The sequence below is a fragment of the Microtus pennsylvanicus genome, chromosome 8, assembly GCF_037038515.1.
Source record: "Microtus pennsylvanicus isolate mMicPen1 chromosome 8, mMicPen1.hap1, whole genome shotgun sequence".
NCBI lineage: Eukaryota > Metazoa > Chordata > Mammalia > Rodentia > Cricetidae > Microtus > Microtus pennsylvanicus.
This window is the reverse complement of record NC_134586.1, coordinates 2,440,173-2,455,653: the sequence shown is the minus strand read 5'-3', so window position 1 is coordinate 2,455,653 and position 15,481 is coordinate 2,440,173. Positions and strand designations below refer to the sequence as shown.

The 15,481-nt window shown below is 46.2% G+C and overlaps 1 protein-coding gene across 3 annotated transcripts in view; it reads left to right on the top strand.

The window, feature by feature from the left end:
* Ccdc91 (coiled-coil domain containing 91) overlaps positions 1–15,481 on the top strand; it is a 180,608-nt gene that overhangs the window by 90,777 nt on the left and 74,350 nt on the right. For all 3 annotated transcript variants that reach the window (XM_075982235.1, XM_075982236.1, XM_075982237.1), the window contains one exon: positions 7,106–7,183. In XM_075982235.1, the coding sequence (XP_075838350.1) occupies positions 7,106–7,183 (78 nt within the window). The remainder of the gene's footprint in view (positions 1–7,105; positions 7,184–15,481) is intronic.

The following is a 15,481-nucleotide window of genomic DNA, read 5'->3' as shown; positions in this document are numbered from 1 at the left end:
TGGGGGAGCCTAGGCAGTTTGGATGCTCACCTTAGGAGACCTGGATAGAGGTGGGCGGTCCTTGGGCTTCCCACAGGTCAGGGAACCCTGATTGCTCTTCGAGCAGATGAGGGAGGGTGACTTGATCGGGGGAGGGGGAGGGAAATGGGAGGCGGTTGAGGGGAGGAGGCAGAAATCCTTAATAAATAAATAAATAAATAAATAAATAAAAGAAAAAATTGTAAACAAAGGCAGCAGAAAAAAAAAGAAATTCTAGGGGCTGTAATGTAGGGAATCTTCAGTTACACTAAAAACGCAATATTTGAATAAAATTGAGTTTAACAAGTTTCAAATATTACAGAAAAATATGTAGTTTGGAATTTAAAAGCAATTTATTAATCTTTTCTTGACTATTTTAAAAAATAGGAAATTTGATATCTTACGGAAACAGACAAGCTTGACCCTTTAGTTTCCTTTAGTATAATTAAACTCTAGTAAATACTTCTTAGTCGAGATCCATCTCCTGTCACAGACAGAGGAGAAGATAAATTTTCTTGATAGCATAGACTCTCCCCATTTTGATGAGTTATTTTCTTCCTGCATTTGAAAGTTCAGATTCTTCAGCATATGTAACATCCTTACTCAGTGTCAAACTGTATTAGAATTTGTGGTCTTTGCTTTGAGAGAGCTTAATGAAATCTTTTTGATTTATGAATTTCTAATTTTCTTTAGAAACAAGGAAGGTAGATGATAAGGCAGACTGGTGTGAACTTGCCTGGACCTGTGCGCGGCTCTGTGGGTGGTGTGGTGGCTCTGTGGTGTGCGCACGTGCTGCCTTCACAGACGGTGATGCTGTCTCAGATGTAGACCCACAAGTTGCCCACTCTTTTTTTACTCAGTGCCTTTGCCACCACGGCCTCTCCTACTTCAGCCCTTTCTCGTCACTGTATGGAATGTGTCACAGCATTCTTGAGAGTAGTGCCGGCTTCTTCCTCCACATCCCGTGTTCTCCCAACCTCACCCATGCAGACATTCTACAGCCATCTCTGCAGGGCCAGGTCTTGTTGAAGGCTCCCGTGGTAGGGTGGTGCTCCGTGTTGTCTGGCTACAGCACTACTGTCTCCACTTGGTCTTCCCGTGGAAGGGTGGTGCTCCGTGTCGTCTGGCTACGGCATGACTGTCTCCACTTGGTCTTCCCGTGGAAGGGTGGTGCTCCGTGTTGTCTGGCTACAGCACGACTGTCTCCACTTGGTCTTCCCGTGGAAGGGTGGTGCTCCATGTCGTCTGCCTTCGGTGTGACTGTCTCCACTTGGTCTTCCCGTGGAAGGGTAGTGCTCCGTGTTGTCTGGCTACGGTGTGACTGTCTCCACTTGGTCTTCCCGTGGAAGGGTGGTGCTCCGTGTTGTCTGCCTACGGTGTGACTGTCTCCACTTGGTCTTCCCGTGGAAGGGTGGTGCTCCGTGTTGTCTGCCTACGGTGTGACTGTCTCCACTTGGTCTTCCCGTGGAAGGGTGGTGCTCCGTGTTGTCTGGCTACGGCACGACTGTCTCCACTTGGTCTTCATTGCCTCTCAGAGGCTCCACCTCATGTTCGTTCCCTTTCCCTAGCAAGGATCCCAGCAGTTGCATTAGGGTTCACACTGACTCCAGGATGGTCAGATCTTATCTCATCCAGTCATATTGGATACAAGAATGATGACTCAAACCACGTCTTTGGGGGTGGGGTCACTGCCAGTCACTGCAAGTCTCAAAGCTGGGATTTTAGAATGTTGAAATAGATGAAGTGTGGTGATATTTTCTTTGTGATCTAACAAATAAAGCTTGCCTGAAGATCAGTGTGTGGAGCTAGCCTCTAGTTAGCCTTAGAGGCCAGGCAGTGGTGACACACACTTTTAATCCCAGCATTTAGGAGGGAGAGGCAGATGGGTCTCTGTTGAGTTAAGGCCACTCTGGGCTACATGAGATTGATCTAGTCTAAAAGAGAAACAGAGGCAGGGGTAGCTCACACCTTTAATCCCAGCACTAGGGAGGTAGAGACAGGAAGGAATGTTGTTGGGGGGAGAGAGGAATATAAGAGAAGCTCATTGCATTCAGTCTGAGGACATGTAGAGACAGGATACCCTATGTGGTCTGAGGACTTAGTAGAAGTAAAAACAAGTGCCTGGCTGCTCTGCTTCTCTGATCTTGCAGCTTTTACCCCCTAATATCTGACTCTGGGTTTTATTATTAAGACCAATTAGAATCACACTACAGTGAAGCCGAATGATAATATTGTGGGCAGAAACGCCCAACACAGACCAGTAGCCAAAGCATGAAGAGGTGGCTTTTCTTGCTCGGCTACTTTATAACAACCACAGGTTAACTATCTGGAGAAACTTCCTAGGCGCTCCTGCCATTGAGGCTAAACTACAGGAAACGTGTACCCCTGGAGAAGCCGTGCAGCAACAGCATTTACAGTGAAGTTTGTATCCATAATGGTTAGAGTGACGTTTTTAGGTGTGTTGTGTGCACAGGTATTTGTGTGTATGTCTGTATGTATGTGTGCACATGTGTGTTCATGTGTGTATAGAGCAGAGGCCGATGTCTGATGTCTTCCTAAATCACACACAGTGATTTTGAGACGATTGTCTAGCAAGCCCCAGCTCTGGGATTGCGGGGACACTCCAATACAACCAGGCTGTAATGGATGCTGGGGCTTGAACTTAGGTCTCAGGCTTGTCCAGCAGAGGCTTCACCAGTGAGCCACCCCTTGCCTGGGGACTGTGCTCCCATGTTAATTGACTGAATGCCACCCTCTGATCCCCCAGCAGGGAGGGAGATGCAGCTTTCCTGAGATCATGGTGACTGCTGCACTGTGTCCCCCTTCTTTCTCACCTTCCCTTCCCCCCTTTCTTCCATCATCATCTCTTACCCATTTGCCTCCTACATCTTAATGTTCATTCTTTTCTCACGTCCATTTCCATCCCCTCTTTGCTTTGCCTGGCTTAAATTAGCTTTAAGCTGTCTTCTCAAGGACCCACCTTTGAAGAATTTAGCAACCCAAGTGGTGCTAATGTGATGCCCAGTGGCTTCCCTGGAAGCTGTGTTCTTCATTGGCTCCTCGTGGGGGAGGAGCCAATGAAGAGCCTGAAAGCCTGCCATTGGACAGACGAGCCTCTGTGCTTAAGGAGGGAGACAGGGGTTTCATCTTCGTTCCTCATTTGCTCACTTATGAATTGCTTAGTTTTGGTTTAGATATGGATATGAGGTTGTCAACCTTTGTAAATTAGCATGTAGGAAAATGAGCTACTTTTTTCTGTGCCTCTACAAGGAGATTTGGAGTTCTCTATACAACCATGTCTTCTATTTGTCAGTTAGTTTTGGAGGAATTTGTTCTAGTCTCTTCTTTTTGGTGAACAGGACTCAGCAAGGCCCTTCTAAGCTTGCAGATGGAATGTCTGCAGTGTGTGGAGGCAGCCCTTAGTGGTCAAGGCTGTTCAGTCAAAGGAATCCTGGGGATTTGTGTTACCATAAGCTGAGGGGACAGGCTTACTGAGGTCACAAAATAAATGCCGTCACAGCTTTGCCGAGGAAGTTTGCTTCTGTTTATGTTTCTGCCTGATACTTTCAGACTGGTCCTTAGATCTGTTATTTCGGTCCACTTAATATTTGTCTGAAAATGAGATTTTGAGACCCATGGGAAGATTTCTGTGCTATAACTTGTTACCAGGTGTATAAAGAAACCCAAGTGCCAGATGTCTCTCAGCCTATGCCTACACTCTCTGCAGGGGGTAGGGAGTCCTTCAGTGACTCTCAGCCTATGCCTACACTATCTGCAGGGGGTAGGGAGTCCTTCGGTGACTCTCAGCCTATGCCTACACTCTCTGCAAGGGGTAGGGAGTTCTACGGGCTCAGCCAGACCTGATGCCGTTGTCAGAAGGAAGCTGAATATTGTGTTCAAGCCTGAATCCAGCACTGGATAGGCAGAAGGAGGAATGATGTCAGTTGGAAACCAGCCTGGGAGACTGTGTAGTGAGTCCTAGGTTATCTGGACTATCGAGGGAGAACCTGAAGGAATGTCTTGTGTCACTGAGAAGCAAGCAGGTGGCGTTGCATTATATCTCTTTGTTTGGACATGTGTATGATGGCCTTGATGTGAGAGCCCCCTCTATATGCTATGAATATATTTTATCACCATTGGTTAATAAAGAACCTGCTTTGGCCAATGGCAGGGCAGAATATAGCAGGGTGGGAAATCCAAGTAGAGATAGAGAAGGAAAGAAGACGAGTCAGAGACGCCATGTAATCACCCAAGAAGCAAGAGGTAACAAACCACAAACCTCGTGGTAAAATATAAAATAATAGAAATGGGTTAATATAAGATGTAAGAGTTAGTTAATAAGAAGCCTGGGCTAACAGGTCAAACAGTGTTATAATTGATGTAGCTTCGGTGTGATTATTTGGGTTCTGGCAGCTGGGATACGAGAGTACAGTCTCCATTTACATGGCCTGAGCTTTCCCTGCTCTGGTTTCCAGTAGGCCAACCTGGGTGATCTCCAGACCACAGCAGGACCTGGGTGATCCCCGGAGCACAGCAGAACCTGGGTGATCCCCAGACCACAGCAGGACCTGGGTGATCCCCAGACCACAGAAGGACCTGGGTGATCCCCAGACTACAGCAGGACCTGGGTGATCCCCGGAGCACAGCAGGACCTGGGTGATCCCCAGACCACAGCAGGACAGCCTCCTCCGAGCCTTGGGCTTTATCCTGGGTGGATCCCCAAAGCACAGCAGGACCTGGGTGATCCCCAGAGCACAGCAGGACCTGGGGACCTGGGTGATCCCCAGAGCATCCCCAGAGCATAGGAGGACCTGGGTGATCCCCAGAGCACAGCAGGAACTGGGTGATCCCCAGAGCACAGCAGGAACTGGGTGATCCCCAGAGCATAGCAGGACCTGGGTGATCCCCAGAGCACAGCAGGACCTGGGTGATCCCCAGAGCACAGCAGGACCTGGGTGATCCCCAGAGCATAGCAGGACCTGGGTGATCCCCAGAGCACAGCAGGACGGATCCCCAGAGCACAGCAGGACCTGGGTGATCCCCAGAGCACAGCAGGACGGATCCCCAGAGCATAGCAGGACCTGGGTGAATCCCCAGAGCACAGCAGGACCTGGGTGATCCCCAGAGCACAGCAGGACGGATCCCCAGAGCATAGCAGGACCTGGGTGATCCCCAGAGCACAGCAGGACCTGGGTGATCCCCAGAGCACAGCAGGACCTGGGTGATCCCCAGAGCACAGCAGGACCTGGGTGATCCCCAGACCACAGCAGGGCCTGGGTGATCCCCAGAGCACAGCAGGACGGATCCCCAGAGCATAGCAGGACCTGGGTGATCCCCAGAGCACAGCAGGACGGATCCCCAGAGCATAGCAGGACCTGGGTGAATCCCCAGAGCACAGCAGGACCTGGGTGATCCCCAGAGCACAGCAGGACGGATCCCCAGAGCACAGCAGGACCTGGGTGATCCCCAGAGCACAGCAGGACCTGGGTGATCCCCAGAGCACAGCAGGACCTGGGTGATCCCCAGAGCACAGCAGGGCCTGGGTGATCCCCAGACCACAGCAGGACCTGGGTGATCCCCAGAGCACAGCAGGACAGTCTCCTCCGAGCCTTGGGCTTTACCCTGCTCTCCCATGTGTTGATCTCTTGCTGCCCCCATCTCCTTCTGTGCCGCCTTCTCCAGGGGAGTTGGTTGGTTAAGACCTGTGGCTTCAGAGAAAGTGCTTGTCAAGCCTGCACTGGAAAAGTCTCTCAGTCAGACGGCGTCATCAGTTTCAGTTCCAGTGGGCTCTTTCTAGACTGAGTCCTCTAAAGAATCCGGGAGGCAAGATCAGTTACCCTAGCTTAGGTGGAGAGTTTCTTTGTTTTCCTATTCCTTACCAGCCTGTCAGTCAAAGGATGGCTGTGCACCATCTGTGTGGCAAAAAGTTGGTGTGGGAGGTCCTTCTGTATATGTGCTACTTTTATTGGTTAATGAATAAAGAAGCTGTTTTGGGCCTGCGCAGGGCAGAACAGAGCTAGGTGGGGGAAAATAAACTGAATGCTGGGAGAAAGAAGGTGGAGCCAAGAGAAGCCATGTAGCCTCCATAGAGGACAGACACGCTAGAACCTTGCCAATAAGCCACAACCATGTGACAATACATAGATTAATAGAAATGGGTTAACCAAAGATATAAGAGCTAGCTAAAAATATGCTTAAGCTATTGGTCAAGCAGTGATTCAAATGGCATAGTTTCTGAGTGATTATTTCGGAAGTCTGGGCCAGGAACGACCAAGCAGCCTCCAACTACAAAAGGTGGTCTTTCTCTGCTTGGATTAATTTATTAGAAGGGATGCATATGAGTTTTAGTAGGCTTGGCAGTGTCAAAGCATAAAAGAGATATGGATTGAGAAATAATTTATAGCTTGGGTATTAGAGAATGAACCTTAGGTGAATCACACTATGGTAGTTATGCAAAAGTTGCTGCTGATTGTGCAGCATTTATGTATGTATCTATTCAGTAGCTCTTCTTTGAATCCCCAGTACATCTGCCTCTGACGCATAGGGGAGCCAGGTGACCTGGGAAGTGGGAGCCCAGACTGCGGCACTCCTGTGAGGACCTTTCTGGACATAAGGAACTAAAGAATGAGTGTTGCAGGATTGCTAAGTGTGATCAAGGTGTCTTATTTTCGGCGGAAGGAATAATGGAAGACATAAAAGCCTGCATGTTACTGAATTTTATGAAGAAAACAAACCTGATTTTGGAGAAAGTACTCAAATACGTCCACTTTTTTTTATATATATTTTTTGAAACAGAATGTCACTATTTGGCCCTTAGTTGCTTGTCTTTCACTATGCAGTCCTGATTGGCTTCAAACTCACAGAGAGCCTCTGCCTTTGCCTCACAAATGCCTGCTTCCCTCTCTGCTTGCCTTTAGATGAACTTTTATCCAAAAAATCAAGCCAGCTAATCCGATTCTCCTCGATGTCACCTGCAGACTCTGTGCTGCAAGCCACGGGGTATAAAAGGAAAGGCGGTCACTTTATTACTACTGTGGCACAAACCTGAAGAACAAATTATAGATTCAGTTTCCTTTTTCCTTTTCAGGAAAAGCATAAGCAAGAACTGGAAGACATGAGGAAGGCTGGGCACGAGGCACTGAGCATTATTGTGGATGAGTATAAGGTAGGTGCAGGAGGTTCTGCTGCCCCTGCAAAGCCAGGGAAAGCTTTACTCTTGTGCATAGAGAGCCACAACGGGTCATAGAGAGCCAGACACGGGTCATAGAGAGCCACACACACACGGGTCATATAGAACCAGTCACAGGTCATATAGAACCACATACCGGTCATATAGAGCCACACACAGGTCATATAGAGCCACACACAGGTCATATAGAACCACACACAGGTCATATAGAACCACATACCGGTTATAGAGAGCCACACACAGGTCAAGAGAGCCACACACAGGTCATATGGAACCACACACCGGTCATGTAGAACCACACACAGGTCATATGGAACCACACACAGGTCATATAGAACCACACACAGGTCATCCACAGGTCATATAGAACCACACACCGGTCATATAGAGCCAGACACAGGTCATATAGAACCACACACCGGTCATATAGAGTCACACACAGGTCATATAGAACCACACACAGGTCATATAGAACCACACACAGGTCATATAGAACCACACACAGGTCATATAGAACCACATACCGGTCATATAGAACCACACACAGGTCATATAGAGCCACACACAGGTCATATAGAACCACACACAGGTCATATGGAACCACACACAGGTCATCCACAGGTCATATAGAACCACACACAGGTCATATGGAACCACACACAGGTCATCCACAGGTCATATAGAACCACACACAGGTCATATAGAACCACACACAGGTCATATGGAACCACACACAGGTCATCCACAGGTCATATAGAACCACACACAGGTCATATAGAACCACACACAGGTCATATAGAACCACACATAGGTCATATGGAACCACACACAGGTCATATAGAACCACACACAGGTCATATGGAACCACACACAGGTCATCCACAGGTCATATAGAACCACACACAGGTCATATAGAACCACACACAGGTCATATAGAACCACACACAGGTCATATGGAACCACACACAGGTCATATAGAACCACACACAGGTCATATGGAACCACACAGAGGTCAGAGACCTCTCATATAGCTTTCCGTGTTTGTCAGTCCTCTTCGCTGTCGTACGCTGGCTCTACACAGCCTCTGGGAGGAATGGTTGATTTTTGGCTCATGGTTTTGGAGGTTTCCTTTCACAGTCTGTTGACTCCTTGCTTTGTGTCCATAATAAAGCTGAGTGTCATAGTGAGTGTGAGTGGCAGATGTTCACTTGATGGCAGCCCAGGAGCTGAGGCAAGGGAGGGGTCTTAGAAGGACATGTCCCCAGAGACCTACTTCCTCCAACTGCCTCCCTGAGGTTAGGTCCACCATGATCAGTCATTTCCAGAAGATCTCATCATCTGTCACCGAGGTTTCACATAGGAGCCTTTGCGGAACAGTTCAGACCCCACCACACCTTATTTGGTGACCATTGAAAGTGTAGTGGCCATTGAAAGTGTACTCACTGATGACAGAGTTACATTTGTGAGCCTCAAAACATTTGAGACTATCGGCAGGTGAAGTGTAATGCAAGACACTATGTAACAAGTTAATTGCCTAGTGTCTCTACCTCTGATGTGGCTTTACCTGTTATAGGAAAAATGTTATAATATTTAAATGAAATTGAAAAACTTATATGCTTTTTAAAAATTAGCTAAAAGATTTGTGTATAATTAAGTAATAACAGATTATGGTATGTCATATCAGTGATAGATAGTTAAGCTGGTACGAAATTTACCAAAAGACAGCCACATATCTCCTAAAACTGGAGCTGCAGGTGGCTGTGAGCAGCCATGAGGGAGCTGGGAACTGAGCCCTGGGCCTCTGCAAGAGCAGCCAGGGCCCCTAACTGCAGAGCCACCTCTCCAGCTCCACAATATTCCTTCTTCAACAAGCATGTTTGTATCATTCTCAACACTGGTAACTAATGAGATAATAAATCATATGCCTTTTCATAGTACTCTTTGCCAATGCCATTTCTGAAGAAGGCTGGCTGAGACCTGCTCGTTGTATCTGCTTATCTACCATAGTCACGTCTTGCCCTTTGAGTAGGACTGAAAAGTTCCAGCCTGCTCCATCGTGATTTAATGAAGAGTTGGGAATTAATCAAATGGCCTACAGAGTGTCCCTGACCCCGAACTGCCCCCTCTTTCCAGTCAATCCCTTTCAGTACTACCCCCTCTATTCACCCCCTACCCCATCTCTCATGTTTCCATCCCTGCCTGCCCACAGTCATCCCGGGAGATCCACATGTCCCGCCCTGGGCCATCCTTGTTATCTAGCTTCTCTGGGTCTATGGATTGTAGCACGATTATCCTTTATTTCACAGCTTGTGTTCACTTATGAGTAAGTACACGCCATGTTTGTCTTTCTAGGTCTGGGTTACCTCACTCAGGATGATTGTTTTTTCTAGTTCCATCCATTTGTCTTCAGAGTTCCTGATGGCATTAGTTTTAACAGTTGGGTAATGCTCCATTGCTAAAATCCATTATTTGTTGAGGGTCATCTTTTGTTTCCAGGCCCTGGCTATTATGAATTATGCACTGACTTTGAACATCTTTTCTCTTAGGATCTAGCACAATGGAGCGAATGCAAGTCCTGAAAGGCCCTAGAGTCTGGTAACTGAGCACAAGCAGCAGAAAAGCTTCTCATTATTTGCTCACTCGGTAGTCATGGAATTCTGTTGTCTTGATGGAGTGTTGCCTCCGGACCAGCGGTTCTGAGAAGCGCAGAACCTCTGCCAGGGACACTGATACCATGTCTGCCTTTCCTAACTCAAGTGGCCATGCCACCCTGTGCTTTTGTTTGAAGGTGACCTAAGCAGTTGTCTGTGAATCAGAGCACTGTGACACTGGTCTCGGATTTTATAGGGCATGATAAATACCTTGTGTTGCTTGTCAGAGGCACATATTCTGGGGTGGGTATCTTCGTGGGAAACTAAACCAGTAGGTGTAGCCAGGGCCTGTGTCTGTCTTTCAAAGTTACTTCCCCGAAGGACCTGTGTGCTGTGACTGTCTCCATTGGTGTTTCCTTGTCTGTGACTGGGCTTGGCTTCAGCTTTCTGTTGTTATTTTCTGTGTTTTTATCCCGTTGACTAAACCGTAAAGGTATGCATCCACTTGTATGTACACATGTGTGCGTATACATATGTGATTTTACAACAGGATAAATTCAGAGAAAGTGAGTATAGGAAGAACTAATCCTTGTTCTTGAGAGTTAAGGGGGAAAGAAACATTTGAGTTTTAGTTGTAGCTCAGCGAGCAGGATTTGATTTACACAAAGATGGTTTCTAACGAACTCCAGCCTTGTGCTTTTGGAGTCAGAGCTCTTCGTGGAGGAGGGCCAGTGTACCAGGAGAGAACCAAGGAAAGTCATGCATGGAGAAAGGACGGCATTTACTGACACAGAGGGACCGTGTGGTGTCTGTCTTGACTTGTCTGTAGAGAGAGCACCTTCAGCACAGAGCTCCTGCTTTCTGTTGCTCTCTTCCCAGTTTCTCACACCTTAGTCTAGCACAGGCCCACCAGTACTGGAGGTAAGGTAATTTTCAGTTCTAACCGCACCTCAGAAACGGTTTTTCTTTTTTCCCTAAGTAACTCTCGGGAAGAATTTTCCAAGGAAGTACTTAGTTGACTCAGTGTGTTGAAATCCAGTCTCTAGCTTGTTCTAATAGCGTTGGGAAGTTCTCGAGCCACTCAAGTCCAGCGTGCTGCTTTTATTTATCTCACTCGAGCTCGGTTCATTAAAAAATTCCAGCTTGACACAAGTAAGATCTGAACATGTTCTTTTGCTTAAAATTTTTGTTTTGCTACTATATAGAGGATATTTTTTTCAATTGCAGCCCCACCCTTTCCCACATTATTTTTTTGTTTTTAACTTAAACTTAGCGTAGGATTTACTTAAAGAGCAGTCATTTTGTTAAAGACTTTATTTTGCTATTCTTAAATACAGACTTAGAATTTCATTTTGTAGATTATAAGTTGTTTTCTTGTCTAGCTCGCCTTGTTTAATTTTGGAATTAAAGTACACTCTTTTGCTGTTGTTTAAATTAAAAGATTTAGAGGACAGTGTGCCATCTCAGCGGTTTGCATCCTACCCAAAAACATTTAATATTTTTTAACTAAAAGGTTTAGTCATATTTCATATCACATTCGACAGAAGTGTTAAAAACTTGACTTTTTACCTGCTTCATATGTGAAAATACAGAATTTGGTTTTTGTATTTCTTCAGAGAGGATGCCTAAAAAGTTATAACTGTAAAAGTGTGTTGTATTTTTTGGCTTATTTGTGAGTGGCTCAACATTTTCTGTATCATTTTTTATTTTTGTGACATGAAAATGAGATGCTGGCCAAACATCAGGGACAATTTTTATGCCTCCAGTACTGGTACCTTTTCCCTCCCCAGTTTGTTGTTGGCTTACACTTGGCCAAGAAGCGGTCATTTAAGAAACTCATTTTCTCGCTGGGTGTAGGAACACTCAGGATTCCGAGGTAGGACAGTTGTTGAGTTCCAGGCCAGACTGAGCTGCGTAGTGAATTCAGAGCCAACTTGGACTATTTACTACAATATTGTATCAGAACAAATGTCCAAATCAACAAGCCAGCCAACCAGCCAGTCAACCAACCCATCAATTGACCAACTAACCAACCTACCAACCCACCCACCAGTTGACCAACCAGCCAGCCAATCAACCAACCAATCAACCAACCAACTAATCATCCAACCAGCCAGCTAGTCAGCCAGCCAACCAACCGATCAACCAAGCAGCCACCAACCAACCAGACAGTTCACCTATCTTATGGTATCTACACACTTGAAGATGCCTTCCCCATGGGCACACAGTGCCACTTTTTTTCCTACCATTTATTTTTGAAGCTCAACTCCATGTCCACCTTTAGTTCTGTCTGTAATACAGAAGCCAAGCTTCACTCATTACTGAGTACATGAACTGTAAACACTGGCTACTTATTGAGAAACAGGACATGGGCACAAATCTTTTTCTTGCAATGCAAATATTCTGATGCCCCTCACTCCCTTCATTTTTCAGGCACTCAGTGGATGCACTGAAGTTTAGGCACAGGCCTTTCTGCTGCTTAACAACAGAAAAGTGGTGTGAGGTTGCTTGAAGCACAATTAGTAAAACCCAGAAACAAAAATTGGTGTTCAACCTGAAGGTCAGAAAAGCAAAGCAGCCAATCATTGGCTCTTACCTCAACCTCTGTCCAAACTGGTGATCCTACCTCCAGGAATCGCAGAATGGGACTGAGCCTGAGAGCTGTCTCCTCCCGTTTTATAACCCTCTCTAGTTCTGGGATTAAGGGCATGCACCACTACCGCCTGGTTTCTATAGCAAGTTTATGTGGCTACTGGGATTAAAGGTGTGTGTTATTGCTGTGTGGTCTGTAAGGCTGGCCAGTGCAGCTGTTTTATTGTGATCTTCAGGCAAGCCTTGTTTATTAAAATACAAATGATTTGATATGCCACTACAGTTGCTACATAAAGTTGTTCTGGGATAATCTCGACTCAGTCTTGGCATTCCAGTTACCCATAGTAACTAAACCATGTTTTGTGAGAGCATTGGTCTTTTGCTATTTTTTTTTTTAGTTTGAATATGTCTTAAATTCCTGTTGGTAAGCATCACATTGAATTCTATCCAGCCAGTGCCAGTTGTGTGCCAGCCTAGAGAATCACATGATTGCTACATCCATTTTTCCAGATCTCTGCTAGCTGGTGCTTTATTTGAGCTCTTGAGATGACTGTACCATTAGTAAGGGGAGGGGGAGATATTGCATTTAGGAGACTTTTTCCCAGGGTGTACAGTTACTTCATATTATATAAAGCTCTTTTCTAACTGGAGAAACAACTTTGTTTTCTCTTTGTTGGGTAATTTCCATTGATTAGATGTTTCTGGGTCTTCATCCAAAGATGGGAAAAATAAAATTTAGGATACTTTTATTTGAATCTCACCATTCTCTTATTCCAAAGGTATGAAATAAATTTATAGCTTTTAGCTATTTGATTGAGCAGGGACTCTCATAAATTCCAAGTTTTATCATGTGATCAGGTTTTTCCTGGACACTAACATTGTTTGCTGTTGCCAGCCAAGTCTGGCCCAACAGCCTGCTGCTAGATACAAGTGACTGGACGGGACTTGGGCCTTGGCCTGTCTTCCCCCGTCCCTCCCACCAAGCTCAGCCTCACTGGAAGTCTGAAGGAGGTTGAGTGCTTGAGAATGGTTCTCCTGTGCCTCTGAGTTTGCAGGACTGAGCCAGAACTTCACATGCCAGGCTACTCCCGTGGCTTTTCCAGCCAGGCCAAAACCGAAGGACACTGGGAACGTTGGAAGAAACCTTGTTCTTTTATAGATGAAGGCTATACACCAACCTTCTCACTCTCTCTTTCCTCCCCTAACTGCTCTCCCCCCCTTTTCCATTCCTTCCTCCCTCTCTCGCCTTCCTTCGCCGATCTTCTCCAGGAAGAACCCCAGTATAATAAATTTGAGAATGACCCACATTTATCTGCTTCTTGTTCCCTGAGTCCGCAGCATCTGCTCTCCCCACACTGAGCCTTCACTGTACAAATCCAAGTGTTCAGTGCTGTTCAGTGTTGAGCATCTGATCTGCTCGCTGTCCACCTTACCCGACCAGATAGGCTAGGATGCCTGTTTCTGCTTATTTCCCTGCAAATGCTCTTAGAGACTTAGCAGGGCAGTGAATCCACAGGTCCTGCTCTCCCTTTCCTCAGTCTCATGGCTGAGACCTGGCGTGTTCTGGTGGAGTGGACCGCCTGAAACCCGAGCTGGTCCAGCAGTGTCCATCTCAGCTCATGCTTGAGAAGAAGCAACTGCTCAGTGACATCCGCCAAAACATGTTTCCCGGCAACCCCATCAGTGCCCTGTGTCATTCCTGCAATCTTGGCTCTCACTCGTGCGGGTCTGTGGATCAGGGCCTTCAGAAAAGTGCCCAAGAAGCAGTGAGTGGACAAAGAATGGAGATGCTTGTAACACAGATGCATTCACTCGTTTGACAACAGCATCCCATTCAGTGTGATGGAACAGGTGCCATGGCTGCCGCCAGGAGAGAAAGGGACACAGGAGTTTGACATCTCGCTCTAAATTGAGTTCCTGAGTGCGGAGGGCGTGTTCATAGACAGCTCTGCAAAGACGACCATATTCAAGAATGTATTTTTCTTTTAAATTTTTCTCCTGTTGGATCAATATAGAGAGAAGTGGTTAAATTTGTTCTTTATATGTGTAATAGACTCTGAGTCTGGACAGGCAGAGATCTAATGATCCAAGAAACCCTTAACTGTCTGTCTTGTTTCTAACTACTGTAGCTTACGGTCAAGATCAGAAAGGCTGAGTTGTGTTTGTTCTTACTTTCTAGCTAGTTTTCTGTGTATTCCCAGTGTGAGAATATGAAATTATATGTATTTTTATATATACATGCACAATTTTATACACACACACACACACACACACACACACAGAGTGTATATAATTATATATTACCAAAGGGTTTGTCTTTGGACATATTCACATATACAGTGAATAATTTTGAAAATTTGAAAACAGGTGACTACCTTTTTAGAACTTAAAGTCCATCTGATTTGTGAAGAGTTGTCAGCTTGCTGTGTAGCAGAGGGATTTCAGTGGAAAAGTCAACCGTGGTTCCTCTCTACTTCCCATTATCAGCACACTTTGGTTTCGTGATTTTTGTGGGAGACCCATGTGCCCCTTCCCCCTTTGGGGAGTGTTGGCAAAGACCAGCATGTGTTGATGGCAGGGCTGCCAGGCCACCTCACACTGTTTAACAGTGAGATTCTTCCGTGCTAGCTAGTCACAGTCTGGTTTAGACACGGAATGACGAGTGTCACTGTGCGTCTGTGTGGCCTGAGTTCTGGGGAGTAACTCTTGACTTCTAAGAAGCCAGCAGGTCTTAAGGATTTCAGCCCCTCATGCAGTCGCTTCTGTCTGACTGCAAACCACCTGTGGAGGTGTCTTGTGACCTTGCTCCTCATGAACAGGACATCAAGGCAGGTGTGTCTCTGTGCCGCTCTAGTGAGTTGATTTGAGTCCAGCCTCTCAGCTCTCAGCGCTGGTAGAGGTTGCATGGGAGGCCCCCTTTCTTCTCTCCTGAGAGACCTGCGCTTCACGAGTAGATCCCGCCAAGTTGGAAAGAAAAATAGTAATGATTTTAAATCTAGCGGCTACTAAAAGTAATGTTGACTCCAGTTTTTTTTCCCAAGAGTCTACTTTATGTATACACAGTGAAGACTTTAAAACACAAAACAATCAG